Source organism: Aptenodytes forsteri, unplaced genomic scaffold (assembly GCF_000699145.1).
Source record: "Aptenodytes forsteri isolate BGI_AS27 unplaced genomic scaffold, ASM69914v1 Scaffold382, whole genome shotgun sequence".
Classification (NCBI taxonomy): domain Eukaryota; kingdom Metazoa; phylum Chordata; class Aves; order Sphenisciformes; family Spheniscidae; genus Aptenodytes; species Aptenodytes forsteri.
In genome coordinates, this window is record NW_008794625.1 from 943716 (window position 1) to 971408 (window position 27693).

The 27693-nt window shown below is 36.9% G+C and overlaps 1 protein-coding gene across 1 annotated transcript in view; it reads right to left on the reverse strand.

The window, feature by feature from the left end:
* Positions 1-16428: 16428 nt before the first annotated feature.
* The window catches only part of RBP1 (retinol binding protein 1), a 17470-nt gene continuing 6205 nt past the window's right edge, over positions 16429-27693 (reverse strand). Inside the window, exons 3-4 of the mRNA XM_009273350.2 lie at positions 20027-20128; positions 16429-16708 (exon numbers count right to left, since the gene is read on the reverse strand). Coding sequence (XP_009271625.1) covers positions 16655-16708; positions 20027-20128 — 156 coding nt within the window. The 3' untranslated portion in view covers positions 16429-16654. The remainder of the gene's footprint in view (positions 16709-20026; positions 20129-27693) is intronic.

The window sequence follows — 27693 nt, forward strand, 5'->3', positions numbered from 1 at the left end:
GTGAATGCACATAGGAAGATACCTACATTCTTAACTGTAGAGTATAGTTTGTCTATAGACCAGTTTACCCAGGGAAATTGGTAATCACTGTTTGAAATCTTTAAATAGGCAGAGGGTGGCTTTCTAAAACATATGCCTCATTTCAAGCACAATTTATTGGGCTGAACACATCTATTTATGTATTTGCTTCCACTATAAGAATATCTAGATGAAACACTATGAATGATGTTAGCTGAAAGTGAAATTTGAAAATCATTGTGCTTAAAACATTGTTCTGTAGTCATATTACGTAATACTTATGCAATAGGTTTGATTTTACATATCTTTGTGTACTTTCTTAGCGTCCACATTGCATCAACATTAATAAATACATTATTATTGTTTATACACTTTATGTATACACTAAAAGATTCTATAAAAACAAGAAAAAGAAAAGGTTATTGTTCCCAAGTCAACCACTCACAACCACTCAAAATCAGCTGTGTAAGCAGCATCAGTTCCCTTATGCACATGCATAATAATCTTTAAGTGCATCATCACACTGTTTTTCTAACTTTGAAAGAAATTATTCTCTCCTTCAGTGTATTAAAGGGATGATGTCCAATTTATACGCAGGTACTCAGTGTTTTACCTTATATCTCCAAATGCTTAGTGGTGGATTTATGAGGAATGAATCAGACTGAATGTCTACAATCACCTTCTAAAATCACAGCATATGCTAGAAGCTCATGGTGAGAGATTTTATATGCTCATTGATTTTAGTTCTGAAGTAGTTTGCTTCCTATATAACAGTCATTTTTATAAGATGTGGAAGTTATTGAAACTGTACCATGTGATGATCAACAATTAACGTCCATTAAGAACTAATAAAGAAATAGATGGTTCTATTGCTGTAGATACGCAGAGCTAGGCACATTCAGAGAAAATTAATTGTAAGGTAAGAACATGCTTTACATATAAGGAATTAGCAGCATACACCATATAATTGACAGATTTTCACAATGATGCTTTGTTTATGCCCATCCCTTATTATTTGTTTAAATAACTTTTTTTTTCAGTGTGTGTATTACGTAAACTCCATATTAGGAATTCTCTAGGCAGGTGTTTATCCATCAGCCTGAAATAGCTCTTTTGAGTCTTTTCAGGTAAATATGCAACTAGGAGGTTTACAAACACTAAATTTACCCAATCAAAGAACTGGCTAAGTAGGGAATTAATAAAACATAAAATATCGACTTGACAGAATTCTGTGATGCTTCATGAGCTTTTAAAGGGTGTTGTGTTAAGGTCCACAAAGAGAATTTTCAGTTTATGAATCAATATCTTTGTAGGCAGTAAAACCTCTACCACATTCAAATGCCTGCCTAAATCATATGGAGCCAAGAGACAGTACAGATGCTGTTAACGCAATTTTTTTAAAGCCCTATGTGGATAATTGTAAGTCTGCAGATCACTGACCCACTGTATCCTCAGCATTCTCTTGGGTCTGTGCCTTGCTAGTTATCCTGGCCTGCCACTCATCACATTTCAGCTTTAAAATTTTGACTTATTATCCACTTCAAATCTCAGAAATTATTCTATTTGCTCTGTGTTTATTGTTTATATACTACATACATAGAGACAAACTCTCAAAATGGCAAAACAGTATTTCCTTCCTATGCCATGAGTATAAGTTTGGGGAAATGAAGAAAAGGTGCTCTCTCCTAATTGTCATGAATATTTTGTTCTCAGCATCCTTTCCTTGCAAGACCACCAGTAAAATCACTGGGAATGCCATGTGTAGCATGTATTGAACCCTGGGAATGGGGATAGGGAGGTGTCTTCTTCAGGTTTTCCAATATGTATGTTAAAAACCAAAGCTCTGAGCTCATAGCTCGTGTGTCAGGTTTCAACCCAGGGATAAGTTTTATAGCTGAGTAGTAAGACCTTGGAAATAATGCAAAGTCATGAAAAATCAAGAGACTTTTGTTAAAAGCCTAAGTAACTTTTTCAGTCTTTATCTGTGTGTGAAGAAACAAAGATGGCTTTTCTTGCCTCTGTCCTACACAAATCAGTATTGATTAGTGGCAGTTTGAAACAAAACATCTCATAAAAAGAGCCTAGACTGACAAGATTGAAAAGTGAGGCCCAAATGTTGCTTCTGTGGAATGAGTCAGCAGTCATGGATGCTACTTCTAACACGTGCCTCCAGTTCCTCTCACTGTATCTGAGACCTGCCCAGAAGAGAAATCCTATATGGGTAGCTGAACAAAGTTCAGCCTTCTTGCTATCTGAAAGAGCTGGTAGTGCACTCTCCTTGGGAAAGATTATGCTGTAAAGCACTGTCAGGAGCACTGTATGAAGAACAGAGCTACTGGTCAAACAGGACTTTTTCTGTACACTTTTGGGCATGGTATTTTGAAGAGACAGTAGCATGCTTCCCACTCTGTCCTTGCCTCATTTCATTTTCCTTTTAAATTATCTAATATGCATATGTAACACAGGAGAAAAATGCCTTGTACTCCCCCGATCAGCCCCTACACTCCTCATACTTGACAGCTGGGACTTTTGCCTATAGTTATTTGGTTGTTGTTTAACACATAGAAATATGGCAAGCTGCGTAAGTTGTTCTTAGCAACTGAATTCCCCTGAAGGATTTAGACAGAAGCAGCATGGTCACAGACACCCATTATTATTTTTAACTTGTTAGCACATGTGCACTCACTAGTTTCTTTTTATTTTTAAGAAAATTAATCACTTGAAACGTATTCAGTGATGGCTGCTACTGCAAAAACTGTCAGAGGTGCTATCTCACCAGGCTTGGGGCTCTGTTCAGCACAAAGATGAGTAGTCACATTATGACAACTAGAAGTAAGTTGGAGGAAGGCAATCCACTTCTTGTCGGTATGCAAGATGGCTTGCAAGCCTTGGGGATTCATCTGGATGAAGATAGTCATCAGCTACTGGGCAGGGAATTTACTGAGAAGTGGCAGGAGCTGGAGGAGAGATGTGTACAGCAGGAGAGGACAGAATCAAAAGGTGTTATTTGCAAAATGGGCTCAGCAAATAGTATTTGATTGCCCAGTTGTTAATGGTTGCCCTCCCCCAATATCAAATGGCACTAAACTACCTTGGATATCCCCAGCTTGTAAGCTTTCTTGCAGGTCAGATACAACTAAGTATAACCAAGCCTACCTCAGTGTCTTGGAGTTAATTAGAGTTTTGGCTTCTGACCCTTAAGCTTGCTTGCTTGTTCAGGTCTGGACCCTACAGAGAAGGAATGGAAGTTTGACCGGTTGTACATATGGTTGTTGGCTAAACACTTAGTATTTAATGTCAGTTCTTAGCTGATCATGCCAAAACAGAAATCTGCAGGAACAAAGTTATTGTTGACACCTAAGAGAAGGAAGAATTCCTTCATTCACATCTCAGTAGAGGAACATGTCTGACATCTTGTTGACAGAACAGTAGGGCCAGGTTGCAAATGCTGTGGTAGGATGAGGGCGTACACATAGCTCGCAGTTATGCCAGTTTGACACATTTCGTGTTTACCTTCAATTTAAACAAAGATGCACAAAAATATGTTTTTAATCACTCTTTTAGAAATAAAATAATTGGCTGTCTGTCATTGGATATTTTTTCTTTTTTTTGATCAATGACTGTCTGTCTTCAGTCATTCTTATCTCTCTTACTCCATCTGCTTTTGCTGATGGAGTTGGATGCAGGTGTTACACACTTCATTAATTAGAAGCCTTCCTCCTCTCTAACTAAGGACTTTGGCTTAGCTCTTAGAGACTGTGACATGATGTCACTAGTGATGATGTTACTGAGTTTGATAATAATAAAAAATCATCCATTGGATCCTACCGGCTTGAGAACTCACTTTCATTAAAGTGGTTTGCATTATGAAAAATTATGCTGTAGAGAAATAATAGCCAATGGATAAAGATGACCTTGATTTTCAAAATAAATGGGCAACACTGAACTTATTCATTCCTTAATTCTCCTGAGCACTTATTCAATGCTCTTTATCCACAGGCTTCAAGGAAGCAGGTAAAAATCCTTAGCCTTTGCAAAATCAGAAAAACTTAGGGAGCAACATGGTTTGGCCAAGGTCATGAAATAAGCCACTAGTCAGAGCAAGTTAGTGAGTATAACCCTTTATGTTATCCACTAAAGCATGCTTCCTCCTGGGCTAACTTTAATGTAGATTGAAAACCTGAACCCAGTTTAAGTGCTTTGTCATTGCCATTAAGGCTGCCTAAGTTTTCCCTTCAAAGATTTTTTCAGAATCTGAATTCCCTGCATGAGCTATGCATTAATATTGGTAACTGTAATCTATAACTTAATTGTATTTATTCTGTGGCAACTGCCACTTCTTATCTTCATCATATAAAGGTTGCATTACTCAGACATTGAACTGGAATACTGATTGATGGTTTTTGAATTAAAAGAATCTATAGAAAGCAGCATGAGCTTTTTCTTTGGTGCTTCTATGACAAGCACAATTTAGCTAAGAAAATGTGTATCTCCTTTAGCTTGTTCATGCCTGACCATAAAAGCTGAAATGTCATTTTAATGCAGGGTCTCATCCACTAGAATAACATTTTAAAGAATCAATTTTGTCAAACAGAAATAGTCCTTTTACCTCATCTGGAGAACACTTTATAGGGATACTTTCAAATATCTTAGACCTCAAGTTTTCACATATCTTCTAAGTCATATAATTTGATAATGGAAAGATTTGGTTAAAGTTCTAGAATCCAGATGAACAGGAAAAGTCATGTCAGCTGTTGCAATTAGTGCACAATTTTGAATTCACTGTAGCCATTTAGAAAAAGATTTAAACCATTCTTGTGATAACCTTAAGGACCTAAAGCCACTGTCCCAGAAGGGCTGTAAATTAGGTCCGATATATTGATAAAAACCCACAATAATATTCTGCCTGTTTGTTTTCTTTCACTATGTTGCTACCAGTGTAGAGCAGTTACAGACCTGTTATCCTACTCCTAGGAAAATTCCTAGATAGGCGAGTGTATCTATTTCCTGAATGCTTTCTTTTTGCCATAAATCAGTTTTACTGCTTCACCTAGAAAAAATTACTAGCTCAGTAACCCAGAAGCAAAATCTTCTAGGTAACTGAATGCTATCATCCTGTGTTGTTGCATATCTCTTAGAACATAGGCGTAAGTCTCTATTTCCTGTTGATTAAGGGATGCTCTGTGTTGTAAATGGCATAAATGTATTCCTCTCACAGTGCTGTACGGTTATTCTTTTCTGCCTGCATCCCCAGCTCCACAACAGCACTCCTGCTGTGGGAAAGGCTCTGGCTTCATTCTACCATATCCTATTCGAGAAACAAAGCCAGTGTTCAATTCTCCAATGCATCCTGGAACTTTTTAGAAAATAATTTGTTGTAGTAACCGTGGCGTTTAGATGTCTGTCTGGCCTTGTGGTAGATTTCTGGCTTTAAGTTGGCAGTTATTTGATAGGAATAGCATTTATGACGGAAATTGATAGTCATCTTTAAAAAAAAGTAATTTGAAAAATCCAAATATTGTCTGATGTAGTTAAATGAATCAGTATACTCTGTGTTACTAAAACGCAACTGCAACATACCTGACACTACAAGATGGCTCTTTAAGCATGTATATAATCAGGCAATTTAAGAATCACTGGTGGTGGGCCAAGCAATATAACTCAGGACACATTGCTGAAGTTAAGAATTCTCCCAGACATCTGACAGGATAGGTTCTTAATAGCAGTGTGGTTCAGGAACTAGATGCACATACATGCAAAGTGGGGGGAAGGATCATTTATATCTGATTTATTGATGTTGCCACTGGATATCTGAATTGAAATAGGGAATTGATAAATATGGTAATTTCAGTTTTTGATGAAAAGTACCAAGTACATTTAATATAGAAGAAGATACAAGTTAAAATAAAGTTACTTAAAATATGTATTTTAGAAGAAAATTTATAGATGTAAATATAGATATAGATATAAATATAGATATAACAGAATGGCAGACTGTCTTCCACTGGAACAGTGAAAAAAATAAAAAATGAAGGAAGGAAGGGAAGGAAGGAAAAGAAGGAAGGAAGGCAAGGAAGGCAAGGAAGGCAGGAAGGCAGGAAGGCAGGAAGGCAGGAAGGCAGGAAGGAAGGAAGGAAGGAAGGAAGGAAGGGATGCAAAATGAAAGTATCATCTACTCTGGTCTCTAGAGATTTTTCCAACTTGCCCCTTTCAGACTGTATTTGAAGTTATAGTTATTAGTTGTTTGGCTTCACCTTGATTGTATGGGAATTTCCAGATGATCTGAGGTTTGAGTAGAGAAAAAAAAAATATGGAAACAAGTATCTCCTTTTTATGAACATAGACACAGACTGTCAGATGTGTGAAAGCAGTGTGAGTAAAGCATCAGCTTTGGCCCCTGTGATAGCAACAATGAAAAAAGAGCTTGAGCTGGGAAGTATTTCTCCAGTACCATTCGACTCGTTACGAGGAGTCTCCCTTCATGACAGTGGGAAAACAAAGTCCTGTGCTGAAATGAAAAGTGTTACTTGTAAAAATATAGATATCTGGGTAGTTTTTTCTAACTTGCCAAACATAAACAGAAGTCTTTGTAGTAAGCTATATATCTGTTAGAATGTTTATCATTGCCTTTGTTGCTAGTAAAAGACTACACTGTCAAGGAAAAGAAAGTGTATCGCTTATCAGGGTATTGTGCTCCATTGCTTCCCAGTTGAAAGATGAACTTTTTGGGGAGAGGACCGCTGCCTGAATTAGGTCTGTTACGAAGAGATTGCAACTAACAGGCATTTAAAGGTAGAAGAAAAAGTCTGTTAGAACAATATTCAACATGAGAGGAGAAAAAATAATCCCTTTTCCTCCTTGTGACTAATATAACTACACCTTCAGCTAGTGGTCCTAAGGATTCAAATAGCACCACGTTGCAACAGTGTCAGTGGCAAAGTACAACATGGTTGGAAGGTATATGAGCCCTACTAATGGACAGTTGTGAAATTGCTTTATGCCTGCCATTCATTGGAATATGCTTATTGCCTTTGAAGGCTGATTTGCTATCTCTGTTGAACAACATATCCTTCACTTGTGAGTAAAGGTTACATTACTGCGTGGCAATCAGAGATATCTGAAGTTTCAAAGAAGACATCATATCATTATCATAACACACCATAGTGTCTATTAAACAAACTCTCATCAGACTGAGTCTCTAATGGGATGCTTTGAAAGTTCAGATTTATCAAAAGCAGCCCAAAACTGTTCCTCTTCCCCCCATTAATAAATTTTTCATTAGTGTCTGACCATGCAGGCTGCTGAGTAATCTGCCTTTTATCTAGCCAGCACATCTACATAACTTTTTGCTTTCTGTCAGTGGATAGCATTGTGTTTTAATAGTTTTCGTATCAAGGTAGAGATCTCAATACCTTGCAGAATCCCATTCAAGCACATTTGCAGTGCAGACAGTAGATTGAATTTAGATACCTAATTACAACAAGTAAAAATATTTGCATTAATCTTAAACATGGAAATACCTACTTTTGAAATCCTTGGTGCAATTACAGGTAGTTTTGTTATCCTTTCAAGGAAAAAAAAAGAATGAAAAAAGTGTTATTTCAGCAAATAGTTTCATTGTGAAGAGATGAAATTATCAGCAAATAAACACTGAAATTAACCATGGCACAGCTTTACAAGGCTGAATCTTTTAAAAATAAGGAGCACTTGCACCAGAAAGGAAAGGAATATGAAGAAAGGGAAATCTTCCTTTGGCCAAGCTGTTTCATGAACACTTTTTTTTTGTCCTATGGAATGCACATGTTGCACAACAGCACATAATGCGCTCCAAAAAAGTTGTAGCAAGTCCAGGAAGAGCTTTACTTCACAAAGAAATACTTCTTATGATAAGTGCCCTTTTCTGTGGATACCTATTACCTTTATTTTTTCTCTTGACTTATACAGACATTTTTAGGAGGAGGAATTACCAGGCAAGATAAGAAGTCTGCCATCCTGTATTTAGGCACATGATCCAGTGTCTTGAGGTTTTATGCTTCAGAGATGAACTGTAGTGAACCTTTGGTCAGCTCTGTTATTGAAAGTTGTATTTATTTTGCTATTGATGATTTTGTTGTGGTGGGGCTTTTTTTATTTTCATTGTGCAGGGGGGACTTAAAAGAACAATGTTATTTGTTTTAATTGGGGATGTACTCTACATTTGCCTCCACCTCACTAAGACTTAGGTATTCCTGCTTCAAATCTTTAGTGTCTGATGAGAGAATCTGATTAATCTGAACTGATCTGTTATTTTGTACTGAAAACCATTCACTTACTTACTTCAGGGGAATATGCGACTGAGAAGGCAACTAGATGTTCCTGAAGTTACACAAGCTGGAGTGGGAAGTGCTGCATGACACTGGGCCAGCTTTTCAAAGAATTTGTGTGCCTGAAGAGGGAAAAAGGCTCTCCTAAAAAAATCCACATGGTGTTCCAGCAAATTAGGTACTTATTACCTGTTAATTTTAACTAACAGTTAAGCACCTGGTAAGGTTTCTGAGTGACCTTCAGCAGTTTAAGTGCCTATCTGTTTCTTTGGTCGCCAAAATACATTTGGAGACATAGTCAAAAATGTATGTCATCACGCTGGGAGCTGGAAACAGAAACGGAATTTTGTGTAATGTGATACTTCAAATGTCTACAAGGCAGACTTGCTGTGTGAGTGAAATGCATTATAAAGGATTGTACATATGTTGCAAAAAACATTATCTGAAATAATCCTGCATATGTTTTGGGAGACATTTGACTTGTGTTCCATTGTACAAAAGATGACAAGGAAAGTTTCTAATGGAAATTTGGGGTTTTTTGGTCCTTGAGGAGCTGGAACCAGAGTGTTCAGAGACTATTTTGCTATGGAACTCTGATGTTCTACTTATTTTCTGTTTTGCTTGATCGGGAATGAGTCATCTGTTTCTGCATCATTTAGGACAGTGTGAATCTAGTTTGCAGTTCTTGTTTGTCTAGCTCCTAAGTCAGCCCCCGTGTCTGAGATTGGTTGAAGCTGATCTCAGATGAAGTTGGTATGATGTGTTACTGCTGCAGAGTGTTGTGAAAGTCTGTTCTGTGCTTTCTGTTGTTTCTTAGGTATAATAGGTCTAAAACTCACAAGTAATTATTTCAGAATTCTTTCAGAGTAATCCGTGAGCAGCTCTTAGGAACTGAGAAAGTATCTGTGTTTATATCTGAAATAATGGAACATATGTGTTGGAATAAAGTAGTAGTGATGACTAACTTTCTAGCTAGTGGTATTTTAGACCATATGGTGCCCTTAAGGATTGTCCTGAGTAATTAAGTGTGTCTGATGAACACTGGTATCAGCGATACAGTGGAGAGGACTGACTGCATTACAATGAACTACATTGTTGTACCTAAAAATGAGTGTTTGGAGGAGCTGCTTGGTAGTGTGTTTGAGTAAGTTCTTTGCTGTGTTGCTGTAACATATATAAAATGGCGCTTTTCTCCCCTTTTCCTCTCCAAAAATAAACTTGGAAATGTCAGCATCAAGAATGGCAGCATGTTTCTTGACAGGATGAGTGAAAGATCACACAGTCATTTCACAGAAGTACTACTGAAATGTGTTAACTTCTTCTGCATGCCCTTAACATGCCCAGCTGGAGAGAAGTGTTGGAAATTGTAATGGTTATGGATAATAAGCATCAGTGTCTTGGTATGAAAAGATAAATTGAATCATGCTGATTTAGATTTAGAGAAGGGGAGCAATGAACTGCTGTGAGTCTTGTTGCGCTTGACTGAATGTTAAATTTCAGTGAGCTCACCCCATATGCTATGGTTCTAAGCCCTAACAAATTATAATGGTGACTGCATTGCATTATAAATACCTCCTTTTTGTAGTAAGTTCACTGACTAGCACTTGAGAAAAATTCGGTGGGAACATCAGGACGGAGAGGGACCTTTAAGTGTAACTTCAAATTCTAGTACAATTTTGCATTAGATCTTTCTTCACCTTTTCTTCTATTTCAACTCTGCACTTCTGTACTGTTGCTTTGTGTAGCTGAAAGGGGAGGGGAAAGAATGGCCAGCCAAACACTTACAGGAAAGCTCTTAAAGTGATTCCACAATGTTGATAAAAGCATTTTTAAGAACTGCACATCTTTGCAGTTTACTGCTGATAATCATGCTCTGTATATTTCTGCACATACACAAACAAGTTCTAAATGTTAGCTACTCTGTAATGCTTTGCACCCACAACTAACTGCTCATGCTTCTGCTCCAATCTTGAACTGTCAAATAGCTGAACATTTAAATAAAATATTTCAAATTTGAGATGCTCTTGTCACAATATTGACCTTTTAATTTGCTCAACATTAGAATAGCATGTTGTAGCATGAGATAAATGGTGTGTTGTTACATAAATAACTGTAGAGTCAATAACCACAGCCCATTTCCCATCCTTCTTTCCTCCCCCTCTTTAATAAGAATGTGGCCCTTGAAAGAGGGAATTTTATTCTGCCTCCATGGTGTAGAAACTTAATCTTCAGGCAGTCCTATTGAAGGGATTGGTGAAGAACTGAAATGCCATTCTGCTTAAGTGTTTGGTGTGGATACTTATTATTAGCTATTAATATAGAGGAAGTGCTTGCCTTGGTAATAAAACACATGGTACTGAAGGGACTCTAGTTTTGTGTGCACTTTTGCTAGACAGGAGTAAATTACTTAAATAAACATTTGCTTTGAGGTTAAAAAAACTCCTTAAAATAGAAATAGCCATGCCACATAGGTAGTATTCCAAGACAAATGTGTTTCTAATACAGGATGAAAGGATGAATGGCCATGAATCTGTTATGTGATTACAGATGAGACTGTTCACAAAGGAATATAATACAATATGATACATACTAGGAAGTTTTATTAATGTTGTGCTGGAGAACTCTTGCTTTTTACTGTCCACTGAAATTAAATATAGTAGAGTCAACCAAATGATAGACACTGATGAAAGTGGATGTATCTAGTAGAGCACATAATTCGTGCCATGCCAGTAGACTATTCTCCTCTACTGCTCAGTCCCATAAGAGACTCTTTAGGAATGCAATGCACCTTCTTGTTATAAGGTATTTGCCATTCAGCCCACTCATGCTTATTTTACAATAAAACTGTTACATAGATCACACTAAGCAATTCTTTCCCATCTTTCATAGTTAGACTGTTGCATAAATGTAGACTGCAACCCTAACGATTTCAATTCTGGTTTCCATGGATTAGAGTGTAAGAGTTGCTCTTAGTCCATGTGTTTCCATGGAGTATTTCAGTGGTGTGGACTGAAATGGGAACACTGTGATCTTCTAGTGTTTTAAACAAAAGCCTCTAGGAATGAAAACAGTCAAGTTTATACACTGGAATCAGCTTAGTGACTCTGATTCTGTTAGAACACTTATCTTACCAAGATACTAGGGTTAAAGAAAATCTGAGTGGCATGGACAAAATAGGGAATGGCTGTTTGGTATCTCTTGCAGTACAAGAATTAGGAGGAATTACATTATAATAGCAGGTAGCAGGTTCAAGCAAACAAAAAGAGGTGTTTTCTCAACAACTGACAGAGGCTGTTTTTTTTGTTAAAAGTTTACATTGATCCTAAAAGTGACTGGAGAGTTTTATGAAAAAGATGCAGTGAAGGCCATTAAATACAGAGGTAACATCTTCTGTCTTGAGCTACAGATCAGTAAAGGCTGGGAGAACATTGTGGTATAATGTTAGTCGTATTATGTGGAAATCACAAAGGGTGGTGTTCTGCATACATGGAACTACAGAATATACCTGAAGATGAAATGGTCTAGCAACATTAAAGGCATTTCACAAGATTAATTAATACCATTCATTTCATAATATTAATTAATATTAAAACGCCTCTTTAAGTAATGGAATCTGGTTTAATTTGTGTTCTTTTGTGTCAGCAAAGTATTTTGGTGTCTATTAAAAAATCCTGGATTCCTAGAATACAGAAACAAAAAATTAACAGTCCTTAGACATACATGCTTTTTGTATAGGTTAGATTAGAATTGCACTCATATCAAATATCCAGTCTTCAAGTACTGAGATAAATGTTTTATACCCTCATTTGCCCCACTAAAATTAATATGTATGTTTTGAATTATTCATATAAAACAGAAACCAACTCATTTTCCAAATGAAAATATCATCTGTACAGATTTTGCTATTAGATCAAACATAATCAACTTGTTAAAAAATACTAGTGCTGCTAACTTTTCTTTTCTCTTTCTCACCCTTCCCTCTCCTCCTACTCTTAAAAGACCATCCTGTTTTCTTTACAGATCATGCCACTACAAACGGTTTCAGTTCTGTACCTGTTCCTTTGCATTTGCAAATACTTTATGCTTTTCAAATCCTACTGAAACTTCTTTCATGTTCAACTCTGTGAAAGCCTTATTTCTTAATCATTGCATGTTCTAAGCACACAACCTGAATTAATCCTTTTCCTGTTTTTGTTATGTAATGACATGGGTAGATCCAATGGTGAACAATCACAAATACCATGAAAAAGGGAGCTGAGGGTCACACAAAATGTTTAATCTTTATTGCTAAAATAGGCTGAAAAACAGGTGAAAAGAAGAGAAAGTATAGGAGTCAGAAGTGTCCTTTCTGTGAAGAGCCTCTTGAACTGCTATTCATCTGCCTGATTTGCTGTCCACTGTGAGACAGTGGACATTTTACTACTTAAACCTGTAAGAATGTTTAGTACTACTAATAAAGTATGTTTAGAACTTACTAAACTGATTAGAACCTTGGATTAGCACAATGAAGTTTGAAATAAATGTTTGTATAATTCTGGCAAGTAGGGAATTTGATATTTCCTAATTTTCATGCTATAAAAAGGGTCTTAGTAGTTTTCTTACCTCTAAAAAAGTAAGAATTGTCTTCCCAATATGTGAATGAAATATCTTTCACTTATATCTGTGAAGTAGGAGAGACAGATGTGGAATCTGAAAATGTGAAGTGGATTTCAAGAGACTCATCTCAGCATTATCTTGTCCCCCCTGCAATGCTAACAAAGATTTTCATAAACTCAGTTCATTTCCTCGGTGAGTAGTGTGTACCCTTCTCTGAAAAGCCACAGAACTATAAAACGTGGCAGTGAGTTCCCCAATCATCTTCAGAAGATCATATCCACCTAGAAAATGAACACAAAAGCCCAAACTGTGGGAACTGAAGAATTAGAACAGTCATGCTTTTGGAACACATTGGCCTTAATTTACTCTTCAGTTTTTGTCACCGAGAGTTTTCTAGATTGAGCATGATATCAAGACTGGATTTAACTTTTAGAAATGGTGAAATGCACCTTTTTGCCTTTCCATTCACACCTGCTGCTGTAAGCACTCGTCTTTCCTTACAAAATTAAAAATGTCCATTATCTGGAAGTAATGCAGTTATGCAGAAATACAGGCTTGGTATTGGCAAACCATAGCTGAAATTCTGTGGAATATCAATAAAATTAATATGAAATTTGATTCCTGAGTAGTAAGCAAATCTGGATATGAATTCACTGTGAAGGTCTTGGCTACTAAGTAGCTTTGAAAGTAGTAGTCAGGGAGGCTGATGTTTGTCAAGTAATTGTTGAATGTTATGCATTCAGTAAGCAGATATTTTATGGAGGAAGTTTTAAATTACATTTTATGATAACAACTTGTTGAAGGTTTATGGAGACAGCATGGCTAATTTTATACACATTATTTGGAGAGCATCATCATGGAAGCAATGAACGAACATAATTTCCTTTTCCAAGGAAAATGGTTGCTGCAGTAGAGATAAGAGGTTGCAATTATAATGACAAGCAATTGAGATGATTTGAAGGGAATGTATTCAAAGTTAAATATTTCTGAAGTTTCTGTATTTTACGTATGTGAACTGTGGAAGTACTTCCCGAGCTTGCCTTTTCTCCATAATTAGAAGCAGGTTACATTGCTTCTGGTTGATAAGCCATTAGTTATTATTACGGTGTTAAATTTGCCCTTGTACCAAATGACCCAAAGGGGGAAAGCTGTCTGTTTGATTACAATAATAATAGCTTTTAACAATTGGATTTACTTAGCTAGATGTTAATTGATACACTTACAACCTTCTGCAAAAAGAGTTTGTGAATGTTACACAAGACTGCAGGGAGCTGCAGGCAAAAATTAGAAGACATCTGGTGAATTAAGGGTTATGAACTGCCAAGTTCTATTGAAGGAAAACTACATTTCAAAAAACGTCTCAGTCAGTGCTGAACATTAAAAAGCATTATGCAAAGTTTAATTGTGGATAGTGGTGTGAACCATCTCTTTATTGTGTAGTTTCAATTTTCACGAGAAGGAAAATATAGGTGGTCTGAAAAAATTAAGATCTGTTATAAATGAGAAGTTGGAGTTCATTCCTTATTTTCCATTGCTCTCTTGCTTTCCTTGGGGCTGAAGAGTGGAGAGATATCTGGAGGGTGTGCATGGTTATGAAATCAAAAATTTAGAAACTTGAAGGAAAGAAGTTTCTGTGTCCAATAATCTTTCAAGAAAAACAAATAACTGATGCACTGAAATTTGACAACTGGGATATCCCCAACTTTGTGTAAGGCGATAAATAACATTTTAAGTAGACAGCTATTTGCAATTTCACTTAAGCAGAGCAGTGTTTTAATCCGAGATACACAGGTTTCTGATCCTTTTCCCTCCCCCACAACCTTTCTATCATCTTACTTAACTGTAACCAGTTTTGACCTGTCCCACTCCAAGTACAAGAAAACTTAATCACCATTAATTGCTGGTCTGTATATTGGTCAGGAGGAATATCCATTTAGCTATGGAAACACAGTTAGGTGGCTAACACACTCTTCCATGAGAGAAGAATGGCTTCTGCATGCATCTGGTTGACTAGGCTCAAGTGTAATTCCGAGAGTCTTCCTTAGGCATGAGTATTACATATTGCCAAGAAAAAAATTACAAGGGAGCTTAAAGTAAACAATTGCATTACATATGTCTGTAATTCTAAGTAGTATGAGCCACAGCAATAGTAACACAAGAATTTACCTGGAGAGGGAGTATTTTTCACCTGTGTATCACATGGGAATGCTTAAATCTTAATGGATAATATTTTCTGTGTACTTTCTGATGTAAAGTAAAAACCAAAACTTTACAAAATTGAATTAGATGTCCATTATAGCACATCTGGTGCTACACCTACAATATATGTAGTACAGTTGAAATACCATAGTTCAGAAAGTTTATCATCCCTCATGTACTAAGTTTATAGTTTACAATTACTATTTCTGAACCTCCATTTCTTCATGTTAGATCAGGCTGCTAGCTTTTCTAAACAGGCTTAATAATAGTGTGTATTTTAAAAATGCCTCTGGTTAGTAGCGAATGGCACATTTGTTCCCATTTACATGTATAGAATTTCTCTCAGTCTCAGCACTGGGTTCCCAAAGAAGGCAAAAGCAATGCTATGCACAGGAGTCGCAGCAGAGGAGGGAAAGATATGTTCCCACTTTAGAACACCTCAGACTCTGCCATAGCAACTTCCCCACTGATTAAGTCCCTGAAAATGGCTAATAACAGTTGTTACAGGAGACGCTTGTAATACTGTGTCATGTGCTAAAAAGGTCTGATCCAACCAAGCACCCTGTATCCTTGTGTCTTTTTGAACTTGACGTGAAACGGTGGTGCTAATTGTATATCCGGTGTGTTGGTAGACTGAAAATACGACAATTTGGTTTGCAAATTACTATTACTATAACTAGTGATTAAATCAGCGTTGGAAACTGCTAGGCCAATGCTTTGTTACGCACTTGGTCTGCATGAGAACATGAGGACTATGATGGGTCGTAAAAAAATCTGCAAATTATATTGTACAAAGCAATGCTAGTCATATCTTTTGTGTGGTGTGTGTATGATTACATACAGTTTCTAGCAGTGATCTTACTATTAGTTTCTCCAGAATAAGAAAAAAAATGAATGGGCAGATATTGGCTAAAGCATTTAGAAAAGAATTGCCCCTTGGCCATGCTTCTGTAAGTACTGGTTTTCCAGACTATTGATCCATACCTTTACTTATTTTGAGAAATCAGATTTTTATTTTCGGTGGAATACTTTCAGTGAAGTACTGCTCCATTGGAGCTGATGGTAAAATTCTCACTGGCTTCAGTGAAATCAGGATTTAAGTGTAAGCCACATACTACAGCTCTCATTCGCTTCCCTACAACTACAATCCAACATTTGAAAACAAGACTACCTGAAGGCCCCTTGCTAAGGCTATGGAAGGGTGATTTCCATTGTAAGTAAAAAATTGGCTCACAAGGTCTTGAACTCCAGTATCTTGTTTTATACCAAGCAGTCCTATTTTGGTGTAGTCAAGAATTATGGTATGCACACATTTATAGTGTTTAGTATCTTTAATTGGCATTTCTAAAAATAGTTTCATTTGCAGTTATTTCTTTAAAATGATTTGTTAAAAATATTTTATTATAACTGTACAGTTCTAATGTGATCTTCATTTCTGTGTTTGCTCTCATCACTGATGATGTTCACTACTAGCATTTGGAGATTTGGTGGTAAGTCTGTAAATTCTGCTGTTCTTCACTTCTGTATCAGCAGTAGGCTCACTGTACCTTCTTAAAGACCTGCTTACACTTGACTCCACACACTCTTATTTCCTAGGAAGAGAAAATAATTTAAAAATACAACTTTTACATAGGATGCATGCATTATACGTTAAAGTGTATTATGTCCAGCTTAATTTGAATCCACAATTTTCTATCAAATTAGATTGTACATATTTTAGCCTATTTTTAATCCTAAAAGAAACCCGCTGGTTTGAGTTTGTTTTCTGGTGAAAGCTGGATTAAGAGAAGTTATTTTGGGATCTCAGATCTTAAAGGACCAAATATGTTCCTGGTGCATTATTCTCTATTTGCAGTGTGTGCAATTGCTTAGGTCTTCGAAACGGGCATTTTTTATTTTGGACAGATAAAGAAGTTATTTGGGGATGGATCTGAATAACCAGTTCTGAATCTGTATGTTGATGACTGGTAGTTCAAACCTACAAAACCAGAAATCAGCTGAAAGCCCACTCTAGCAACACAATGTTCATGGCTAGAAAAGGACAGGTAGTTGTGTACACAAGATTTGATCTAGGTCTATAAATCACAGCACAGCAGTGAGTTTTGACTGAACTTGACCATACTGCATGCCTAATGCTGTCTACTGTTCCTTTGTGTTCCATAAGAGCTTTTAAAAAATCTACTTGCTAGTCATTGGATCATCGTGAACTGTGCATAAGCAGGTGCAATGATGTTTACAGCTTGGGCACTGATTTGTGAGGCCTACAGTTGTTTACCTAATCTCACTGAAGACGCAGTTTAATCTTCTCCATTACTGAAACTACTGAAGTTAGACCTGAGAAGTGCACACAGTATGTGTGGGGATCTGTGGAGGTGTTGACTGGTGTTGGTGGAAGAAGAAGAAAGGGTGGAACTTCTTAAAGGACATAAAGACAAAGGTTATGTATGACCTAGCAGAAGGGATGTACTTTCTATTTCAAGGTAAAACTTTTAATAAAGCTGTCAGAATATTTTGAGGAAACAGGAGGCAGAGTTTCTGTGCTGGTTTTAGCACGACAGTTTCCTTGGAAGTTATGCATATTTTCTTATGGGGGACTTTGATAAAATGACATACTAAAAAAACCTTACACTGAGTCAATAACCTTTTTGGCATATGTTGCTAGTCCCTAGTAAGAGAAAGTGCTTCATGATGAATTGATGAAACAAGCAGACTGATACAGTGATCTTAGTTAGGATCTGTTTTGTTCACTTCTATGTAGGTAACCTGGAAGAAGGCGTGTGCAATAAGGGCTAAGAGATCTGCTGGCAGTGACAAAAACCTACAGAGCAGAAGCAATCAATACAATAGAAAAGGGCAATAAAGCTCAAAAGAAAATGGAGAATGGTCAAATAAGTCACTCACATAAAATAGAATCTAAGGAGGAAAAAGAACTACAAAGTACAGACCATAGAATGAAATGGAGAAAATAGGAGGCGAGAACTACTAAAGGATGTGGGACTACTCTCTACAGAACTGTGGAAAGAATTAAATTAACACTTGGCTCATTGTGTAAAGTTCAATAGGATCATAAAGCTATCGAAGTATCAATTTTTTAGCGGTAACTGCCCATTGTACCAAAGGACTCTCAAGAGTACAGGACCTAGTAATCTTAGCTGGTCAAAAATAAGATACTAAATGGGACTCTTTTACTGTATGTTTAATGGAGAGAGTTACATTAACAAGGATTCAGAGAAATAAAGACGACATCTTTTGAAGTTCATGAAATATAAAAAGTGATGAAATTGAAATACTGGGGACTGGCCTCTAAAATACTTGGTTACTTCCTTTGCATGAAGTAATTTTGTACTGACTGTTGTGTACATGAGAGACAGATTGTGATAAATGGTACAAGTGCCAGTGAGTGCATGGATGCCTGCATGAGCTGGCAGGTATGATACAGCCTTCTGAAAAAGCAGCCTCAGATCAGTCAGGTTACCTTGGGGTACCTAAAGTGGCACTCAACACCTATGTTTGAGCAACTGAATCTGAATTTATGACTTCTAAAATCAAGCTCTTGACAGGGTCAAGTATAGAAAGTGGTCTGGCCTGGAGGTCCATGGCTAGGTTGTATGGCTAGAGCATGAATCAGAGTAAGGATAGCAGAAATCTGGGCTAAAGAAATTGGTGTTGGGGACAAAAAATGGGAAGAGATAATGACTGCGGAGCTGAGAAGGGACAGAAACCAGGATGCTGATACAGAGAAATCCAAGAGCAACCAGTGCTATTGCTTCATATATGTGCAGATGAGTGCACGTATGTGTATGAGTGCAGGAAGGTGTAAGCTGAACTTCTAGGCCAGACATTGTATGGCTAATTACAACCTGTTTGCCCACAGAGAATCTGAAAGGGCTGATGCTTGGTGTCATGGCACCATGAAGCTGGGAGGTAGTGTGGAAATACTGTAGTGTGTTTGTGTATAGATAGAGGGAATATGTATACACAGGAAATTCTGGAGTCTCCTTTTTATTGCTTCCCCCCTACTTTCAGTGAGTCCATGGCCTCAGCTATAAAGTGATCACTTACTTACTTACACAGTAACTTTCTCCCTACCTGCATTATATCAAGTATGTAGTCCAGATGGTAAGACCTGTCATATACATTCCTTTCCCAAACTGGTTTCTGGGACTTCCAGTACTTCCTGAAAATTGTGTTTAGTAATAAGGGGTTTGGGGTACTTTTGCAAAGATTTCATAACTCTGCTACAGATTTGATTATTTAGAGAACATCCACTTAGACTGCTGAATGCTAATAGTACTGAACAATGAACAGAAATGGAGGTTGGATTTTATTATCTCAGCAGGAAGACTGCCTTTTACCCACACTGATGAGAGAGTGAGGACGCTATAAAGAGCTATGTGAGAAAAGAACAGGCATCCTTTTTCAGGTCCTGTTAACTTAGAAAGGTAAAAATGATGATCTGAAAGAACATGACATTTCAAAAACTTAATTGCTGTTTTAGTTCTCTAGGCTATAATGCAGTCTGGCCTGTAATTATTTTAGAAGAACAATGGTGTATTTTCCCTTTATGGCTTATTGTTGGATGCATAATTTCACCAGCTCCCATACTGCGAATTTCACAGACTGCATGAAGGACATTCTGTTAAATGTCTTCCTCAGTGTAGACGTTTCAAACTGGTATGTCTGGACAGACAGTTAACACAGAAAGAGTACTGCTCTGAAATCAGGCAGTCTTTGTAAGGGACATAAAAGCATAATGGCTCCAAATGAAATTGTTGCTTTAGAAACAAGTCAAATGCTGCACCAATACATAATTATGTCAAAATAAGCCAAGATAACATAGCACACAGCCTGCTGCATTACATCTAACCATTTTAACAGAGTGGCATTTAAAACCTGTTACATGATCTTACCAGATGCATTTCATCTCCTTCAATCCACTGGGTCCAACCACGACCTTCTTTTTCTCCATTCTGCACACAAAGCAGCTTATCTCCATCCCAAGATACGGTGGTCTAACAAAATAGACATATTCAGCGTTACTGTAGTATTCTGTGATATAATGATTAGTTTCCTTAAAGCAAAACTTCTCTCTAATATAATAAATGATTAATGTATCTCATAGGAAGAATAACTGTAGAGTGTTGTAACACTTAGGATAATTAACAAAAGAAATGAGCTTGAATAGAAAGTTGCTGCCCAACTGCCTGTTAAAACCTGGAAGGATGAGATAAAGCTGTTTAAATACAAGAAAAAATATCATAAAAATCATTGTGTAAGACTGCACTCCTCTCTCCCTGCTAACAAATATGGCAGCAGAAGGGATGTGCAGCCTCACACTATTTGCAAAAGGAGCTGAAAACTTGATATTGTTTTTTCCACCATAAGAAGGATTGCCCAGCTGCTCTACCTGAAAAAACTACCCACCTACTGGCAGCTATGGATGAACAAGGCTTTTAAATCCTGAGCTGTTTTTTCCCCATGTCTTAATCTGCCTTCCATCATCAGCAGCAAATTGGTAACTTTGCCAGCATCCTCCTTTGTGTAACTGTGGCTGGAGAACTACTTGAGCCAGGATTGGCAGAATAAGAGTGAGAGGAAGGTGTTGCAGGATTCAACATAGCACTTTTGTGAATATTGGTGCTGTCCTGAGTAGTTCAGTAGAACTTGATTCATAAAACTACTTAAATCTATGAGGGTGCATCCTACAGCTTGTTACTCTGGTTAGTCTTTACTGACAATTTGCCTTTCACGCCTCCGTAAGATAAAGAGAAGCAATATTCTGCAAAATATTTAAAGAGGGAAGGGGTACAGCAGTGACAATTTGTGCTCCATGAGGATAGTTTAACATCAATATTAGCACATGGCTTTTAAACCAGCTTGTTTGAAGTGAATCTGAGGACTAAATGTGGAATTACTGTCTACCTTGTAAAAGTCTCCAGCCACTGCCTGTATGAGTAGTCAAATATGGAGAGAAGATGAATTCTGATCTATCATTAAAGGAAAACTTACTGCATCCATGCTGTGTAGTTTCTAAGAAAAGAAGTCAGCCTACATTTGTCATTCTGGGAACTAAAACCAGTTGAACATTCAAGAACTACACAGCCCTATTTATTTAATTTGTGTATGTCACAAACAATTAATTCTTAAATGATAACCATGATAGCCACTATCTTTAAATGAGTACAGCCAGCAGTCTCCACCCCTGGGAAGCTTTAGACTAAACAAGCATGGAAAATGAATCACCAGAAAGAGTGCCAGCATAGATAATCATAGGGACGGCATTGTTATTGATCCCATATAGTCTGTTTGCACCATATGGGGTCTCTGAAAGACAAACTCGTGTCCTTGCTAAAAATCTCTCTGATTTGGAAAATGCATTCACAAATTCTTCTATTCACTCTTGTAAAATGACGTATTTAAACCAAGTAGCAGATAACATTTTTAAAAAGCCATATCCTTTTAATGTATAAAATGCTAATGCAGGAAGTAACAAAACATTTGGGTAAAGCTGTAGTTAATGTGGTCATCATAGTTTAAATCCTCTTCCATATCTGTTTTGAATCTGTAGATGTCCAGTTGGAGATAGAAGATAACAAATTATACTAGTCAAAGTTAAAAATGTTTAATTTATAAGTTAACATATCTAAGAATTTCTGATGATTCCAAAAAATGAATATATCAGAAAATGAACATTATTTCTACTGATGACTTGTAGATGTGAGGGATACTGTGGAATGAAGCATTTGTATATGCAACTTTGCTTAGTAACCGCACTTATATTTATCCATTATTAGCTCAGCATAGTTTAATCATTAGACTAGCTTAATAGTTAAATTCTGTGGGTTTATATGTGAATTCAGAGGCAATATACCATGATAAAGTAAGATCCAACTTTATTAGTTCTGCTAATGTTCAAAGTCAGTTGTGGAAGTTATTAGTCTTGATAATATTCACTAGCTTAGTACACTTGGGGGCAATTGAGAAATGTTTGTAGCAGTGCAAGGAAATGTTAACTTTTTTGGCCTCCAAGGGTGATTGAAATTGTTTCATCTCAGAAAGCAACACACTTTTTTCTCTGTCTTTCTTATGTTTCCAATCAAGATTAGATATTGCTTTTGGCAATTTGGTGATAACCACAGAGAGTTTAATACCACAGACCGTTAACCAAGCTGTTTTATCAGCCAATATTCTCGGTTATCATCCTCTGCCTTCCCTTTGAGAAATATAAATACTGAAGAGATATGAGTAAACCATACAGTTTCTGATTTTTGTATGTGGCTATTTTGCTGTGAAGGTTATATAGGGCAGAATATATTGCAGGAGAACATAATGTCCTCTTTGTTAGCAGGAACAACCAGTTTATCACAGTAAGATTAATCAGTAGCATTTTAATCTTTTCTTTCTTCAGGTCAAACTGTAATGTCTCATATAATAAAAGACACAACTAATACAGAAGATAGAAACTTCTCTTTTAATTATGATTTAAGAAGGATTAAACAATGGAAAGTAATTGTTTAGGTCAGATGACACAGGAAAATCCAATTTGAGCTGTGTCCTGTATTGTGTTTAAAAATAACACCAAAGAAAACATCCCCGAATTTTTGGTCAAACATGGCAATATATCCAACAAGATATTTAATAGCTTCTCAAGATAAAGCATTTTCATTAGTACTAAGTATCAAAGTGATATAAAAACCTCTGGTAAGCAGTCTGCAGGGGAAATTTTCATCAAATGAAGTGCTGATGCAATAAACTAATGTTGATATCACAGACAAAATCTAATGTAACTGTGAAGGGGCATTCTGTAATGTTGTAGTCACTACCTATGACCTTCTGTGTAGGAGGCATGCTGCACACTGCTAACAGGAGGGCTACAACCATGTTCAGGGTTTGTCATCTCTCCGTCCTTTAACTCTTTTTATCTCATCAAATCTGCATCTGGCAGTTGGTGACAGACAGATAAACTACTGAGGAAACAACAACAAACCCAACAGAAAAATTAGTGGTAGGATTCCTGACTTTATCTCAAGATACTGTTGCTGGACAAAGGCTATACATATTTAGCCATCCTGTAGCTAGGTCAAATGATAAAGTCTTTTTCTTTTAAGCCTTTCCTTCCCTTACTAACTTCCGTTCAACCCTGTAGAAGCACTCATCATTCCTGTTTTTAGCCATGCAGCAACAGAACTCCCGAAGTTAACTCATAGGAAATGGCTGGTAGTACAATACAACTCATTTCTCAGCTGTTTGTGGGGCTGGCAGATGTGATGTCTCATAATAGGCATCTATAGCTACAGGACTCTGCAACATGTTCATGCCATTACAAACTTGCTCAGATTGTTATTGAAAGACAAGCTGGTTATAATGTGGGCATTCTGTACCTGACTGATAAGCTTCCTGAAGTTCACTGTAGCCAAAAGATGAGACACTTCCAGAAGCAGTATTTTGCTTTTATGATTGTCAGCATCTCCATTGCTAGCAAGGGGCTTAGGATTTGATTCACAAATTTTAGATCAAAGGGTAAGCTGCTGTCAGATAGGATCAGATGTTAACTGTTCAAATCCCTTATTTTGAATCCTTGCTCGTAAGAGCAATGAAGGAAAGCAATGACTAGAGACATGTTCCAGGGAGTAGGAAAGTAAATGTGCCAAAGCTCCAGGCTATGCAGGTGACAATATGTGGGAGGAGGAGTAGAATCAGTATTTTGGACAATGTTTTATTTCTTAGGAAAGGTGGATTTTTTTTCTTACTGAAATAAAATTGTATACAAATAATATAAAAATAGGAAGACTTGTGTATATCCTATGCCAGAAAAAAAAGTACAAAACAGCACATTGAATTCACTTTGTGCAAGGATCAGAATCGATTCTGAGACACTTACTGTTTAAATTAATGTGTATAATTGATTTATCCTCTGTGTAATTTTAGCAAGATGCAATTGTACATAACACTAATGGTTTGTCATTCAAAATTGGATTTGGTAAGTCTGGTTCTCAGGTTTTCAGCTGATTCTTTCTGATTGCACTTTTTGCATTCATCACTCTCTGAGCTTTTTAGGATTCACAAAAAGCTGAAATGCTAAGCCCATGCAAAACCACCTCCCCTACAAAGCTTCTGTATGTTGGCAGTGGTTTTGTGAATAACTAGCTCAAAGCTTCTGATCAGTCTCGGGTTTCAGACATGAATCCAGCACTGCAAAATTTGAAGATAATGACATCTTAAATTATATGGCAAAAGATTCTAGAGATCTCATTTGATATCACTGCGCAAATGTGCTGAGCATATCACTTACAGGAATAAGCAGTAATGCCAAAAGACTGTGCAGTGTGAAACAAGGCAGAAAAAAGGAAGCAGCTCCTCTTTACTGAGGCACAGAGACTGAATGAACCAGAGTTTTAGAGAGCCTGAGACAGATCCAAGAGTGGACCCCTGTTCTCTGGAGACTCAGAGGGCTTGACTGGAGGACTGTTCTTCCTCACTTGTGGACAGCAGTTTGTAAAAGGTCAGAAGTATCAACAGAAAACTACATGAAGACTACCTCCTTTAAATTACCCCCCCCTTCAAAAGTCAGAGATTATTCCAATGAGGAGCTGGGGAATTTACATTACTGCAGAGAGAGAGGGCACTAGATTTGAGGGAAGACTAGTATATACACACAGGCAATGACATAAAAACACCTCCCAGCAACAGTCATTCTAGAACAATGCTTGTTCCAACAAAGTATATGAGAAAATACTTACAAGCCAAAAAAGAAAAGGAGAGCATTTGAAGAGGTAAAGAAACAAAATAGTTGAATCAGAGGGATCAAGTAAAGACATATTGCTGACCTTGCATCTTACTAGACAGGCACAATTTATTTTGAGTCTTCTCACCCTGTGGGGGATCCCTACTGAAATTCCAAGTATTGGAATGTTGTTTGTTGGTTGTTGTTTTTCTGGCAGCAAAGTCTTCATTCCAATACCTACTCTAAACTAGATTAACAGCTGTGAATTCCATTTGTGGAACAGAGGAACCCTGCTTAAATAGTTAAATAAGCTTCATGAGCCATGTGATTTTATAACAGGGCTTTATTCTGACCTTGCAGCAGTATAAATCAAATTATGTTCAGAACAACTAAACTTCATTGCATTTTTCCTGAATACAAAGTAGAGAGGAATCAGTCTTACATTAGGCATGTTTGTTATTTAAAACAGAGCCGTGATCAGTTTCAAACAACTTACCTCCTTTCACTAGGACGCAGCACATGTAACTAGCACTGGTTTGTGTGACAGAAGGATTGGTTTGGTGCCTATGAACAATCCTTATGTGGCTGTCTTAAACGTTAAATGACTGTATATTTTCAGGAAGATGCTTCATATGGTAAGAGATATGATGGATCTGATGAGTGAATTCTACAACTCCCAAATCCCCCTCACCCTACCCCACCCCAGCAAGTCTTAACTATGACTAAAAGTTATATTAGTTCCAATGATGGAACCCTAAACACCCATTTGATAACTTATCCATGGTTATAGTCTGCTTGTATTCTGTTTTGGTTAACTAAATGGTTAATATGTACGATTTCCCACCTTCAGTTTCAAATTCTTGCTGTTTTATCTGTTTATCAGTCCCCAGTCATCGTCATTTCCTTTCCTGCTTCAACCTAAGAAGAAAATTACTATGCCAAAGAGCACAAGTCTCTGAATTACTGAAGCATCCTTCACTTGCTTAGCCAAATATTCAATTCTAATGCAACTAACACTGTTTTCAGTTATCCAAGAAGTTCTGCTGTTCTATATTTGGAACATAGATTCTTCCTTGATTTTTTAAACAGATCACTTGCCCTTAGTCTCTGCCAAAAGATAGATTCATTCTGGATAGCGTGAGCTAAAGCAATTCAGTCTCATTCAAATGCTTGAACAGCAGAGAAAAATGATAATGCAAAAACTTTCTCTGACTTTAGCAGCAAAATGATTAGAAAAGTAAAAATTTTAGGGAAGTAATTTTTGCATCTGAGCTATCCCATTCTCAATCTGCTTTGATTCATTGGGTGCAAAGACTTGGAACATGAAACTTCAGCCTTTGTTTCAGCCTTCAAGTTTTTTCAGTTCACTTTTTTATAAACTTTTGACTGATGTACTAAGCAAATACACTGTGAAGATACATAAGGCTAACTTTTCTGCCTAGTGTCAGATCCTGCCCTGTTCTTATGTTTACTGGTACATATTTCACATTGCAGATGTTTCCTCAGCTTCACTGTTTATTACTGATGGTTAAAAAGGAAGGCAAAATTATCTGGTGATGAATGAGACATACTTTCAGACATGGTTTTCAATTAATTCTTGTTTCAAGAAGGTCTTGCCTCTTTCATGCACAGTAGATTTTTTCCACAGTAAAGTTTATGTGCATGAAACAAGGTTTTATACTTAGTGCAATACCTGAGACACTCACTAAATTAATCACAACTAGAGATTACAGAATTTATCTTTAAAATTGAGGAAATTTCATGATGAGCCTGGAGCTTCACTGAGAATGAAGACAGCAGGATCAAATACTCAGTTCAGGAAATACCAAAGCCACAGTTATCCATTTAACTTTAAATTTCTGTCTTTGTACACTGTTGATATATGTTACCAATTCAAACCATGAACAAACTCTTCAAAGTAGTAGAAGCTTTATCACATGGTCCAATTCAAACTTCACATCATATGAGAAATAATGTAATACAATATTAATGTTCTAAACTTCTTTCTACACCATCTAATGTGCACCTTGTAACATTTGCAAAGAATAAAAGATGCTCCTGAATATGTAAACGTTCATTTTACCTTTGTAGTTCAAACTGCCAAGTTTTTAACAATCCTAAATGTTAAGCATGAATAAACTTGCAGAAATACATCTTTCACGAAATTGCCAAACAAACAGAGAAACTCTTACTTTTATCTAGGAGATAAAATCCCTGGGGAAAAGCTTCATGAGAAGCATGACAGCATTATGGAGCTAAGAGAGTGCAGATGTCTTGCCTGCATTTCTTAAGAGACCAGGCTGTGGTCTGTGCTTGCACTGTGATTAGTGACCTCTCCTGTGTCCACACATCTGTTTGGTCAACTATCCTAATCTTTGGTTTTACAAAACAGAGAAATTGCATCTTCAACTAAACTAGCAGGGCTTTTGAGTTTCTCGAGATTCCAAAGTAGCAAATTTTCACTTCCCAACAGAAACAAAATCTTAAAGGAACTGATGTCATCAACTGCTGTTACCTATATCCCTTAAGAAAACAGAATCACCTAAAAACACGTTGCATACAAGAAAGTGACAGTTAAAGGTCAAAAAAAGGACAAAGCTCAATTAACTCACTGTTCCAGAAAGTTCAGACAGGCTTCCAGGAGTGACCAACTATAAAAATGAAAAATTCCTAACTGAAATGAAGGAGGGAGCCTATACTATCACAGGAGTATCAATTCCTACTGTCAAACCTTTGACTTACTTCTAAAATAAGTATCAGCAAAACTTTTTAGCCTTTACTCATCAGAGACAGTATCGATTTCCCTCAGTAAGTTTGCAGATGACACCAAGAAAAAAATGATTCTATGATTCT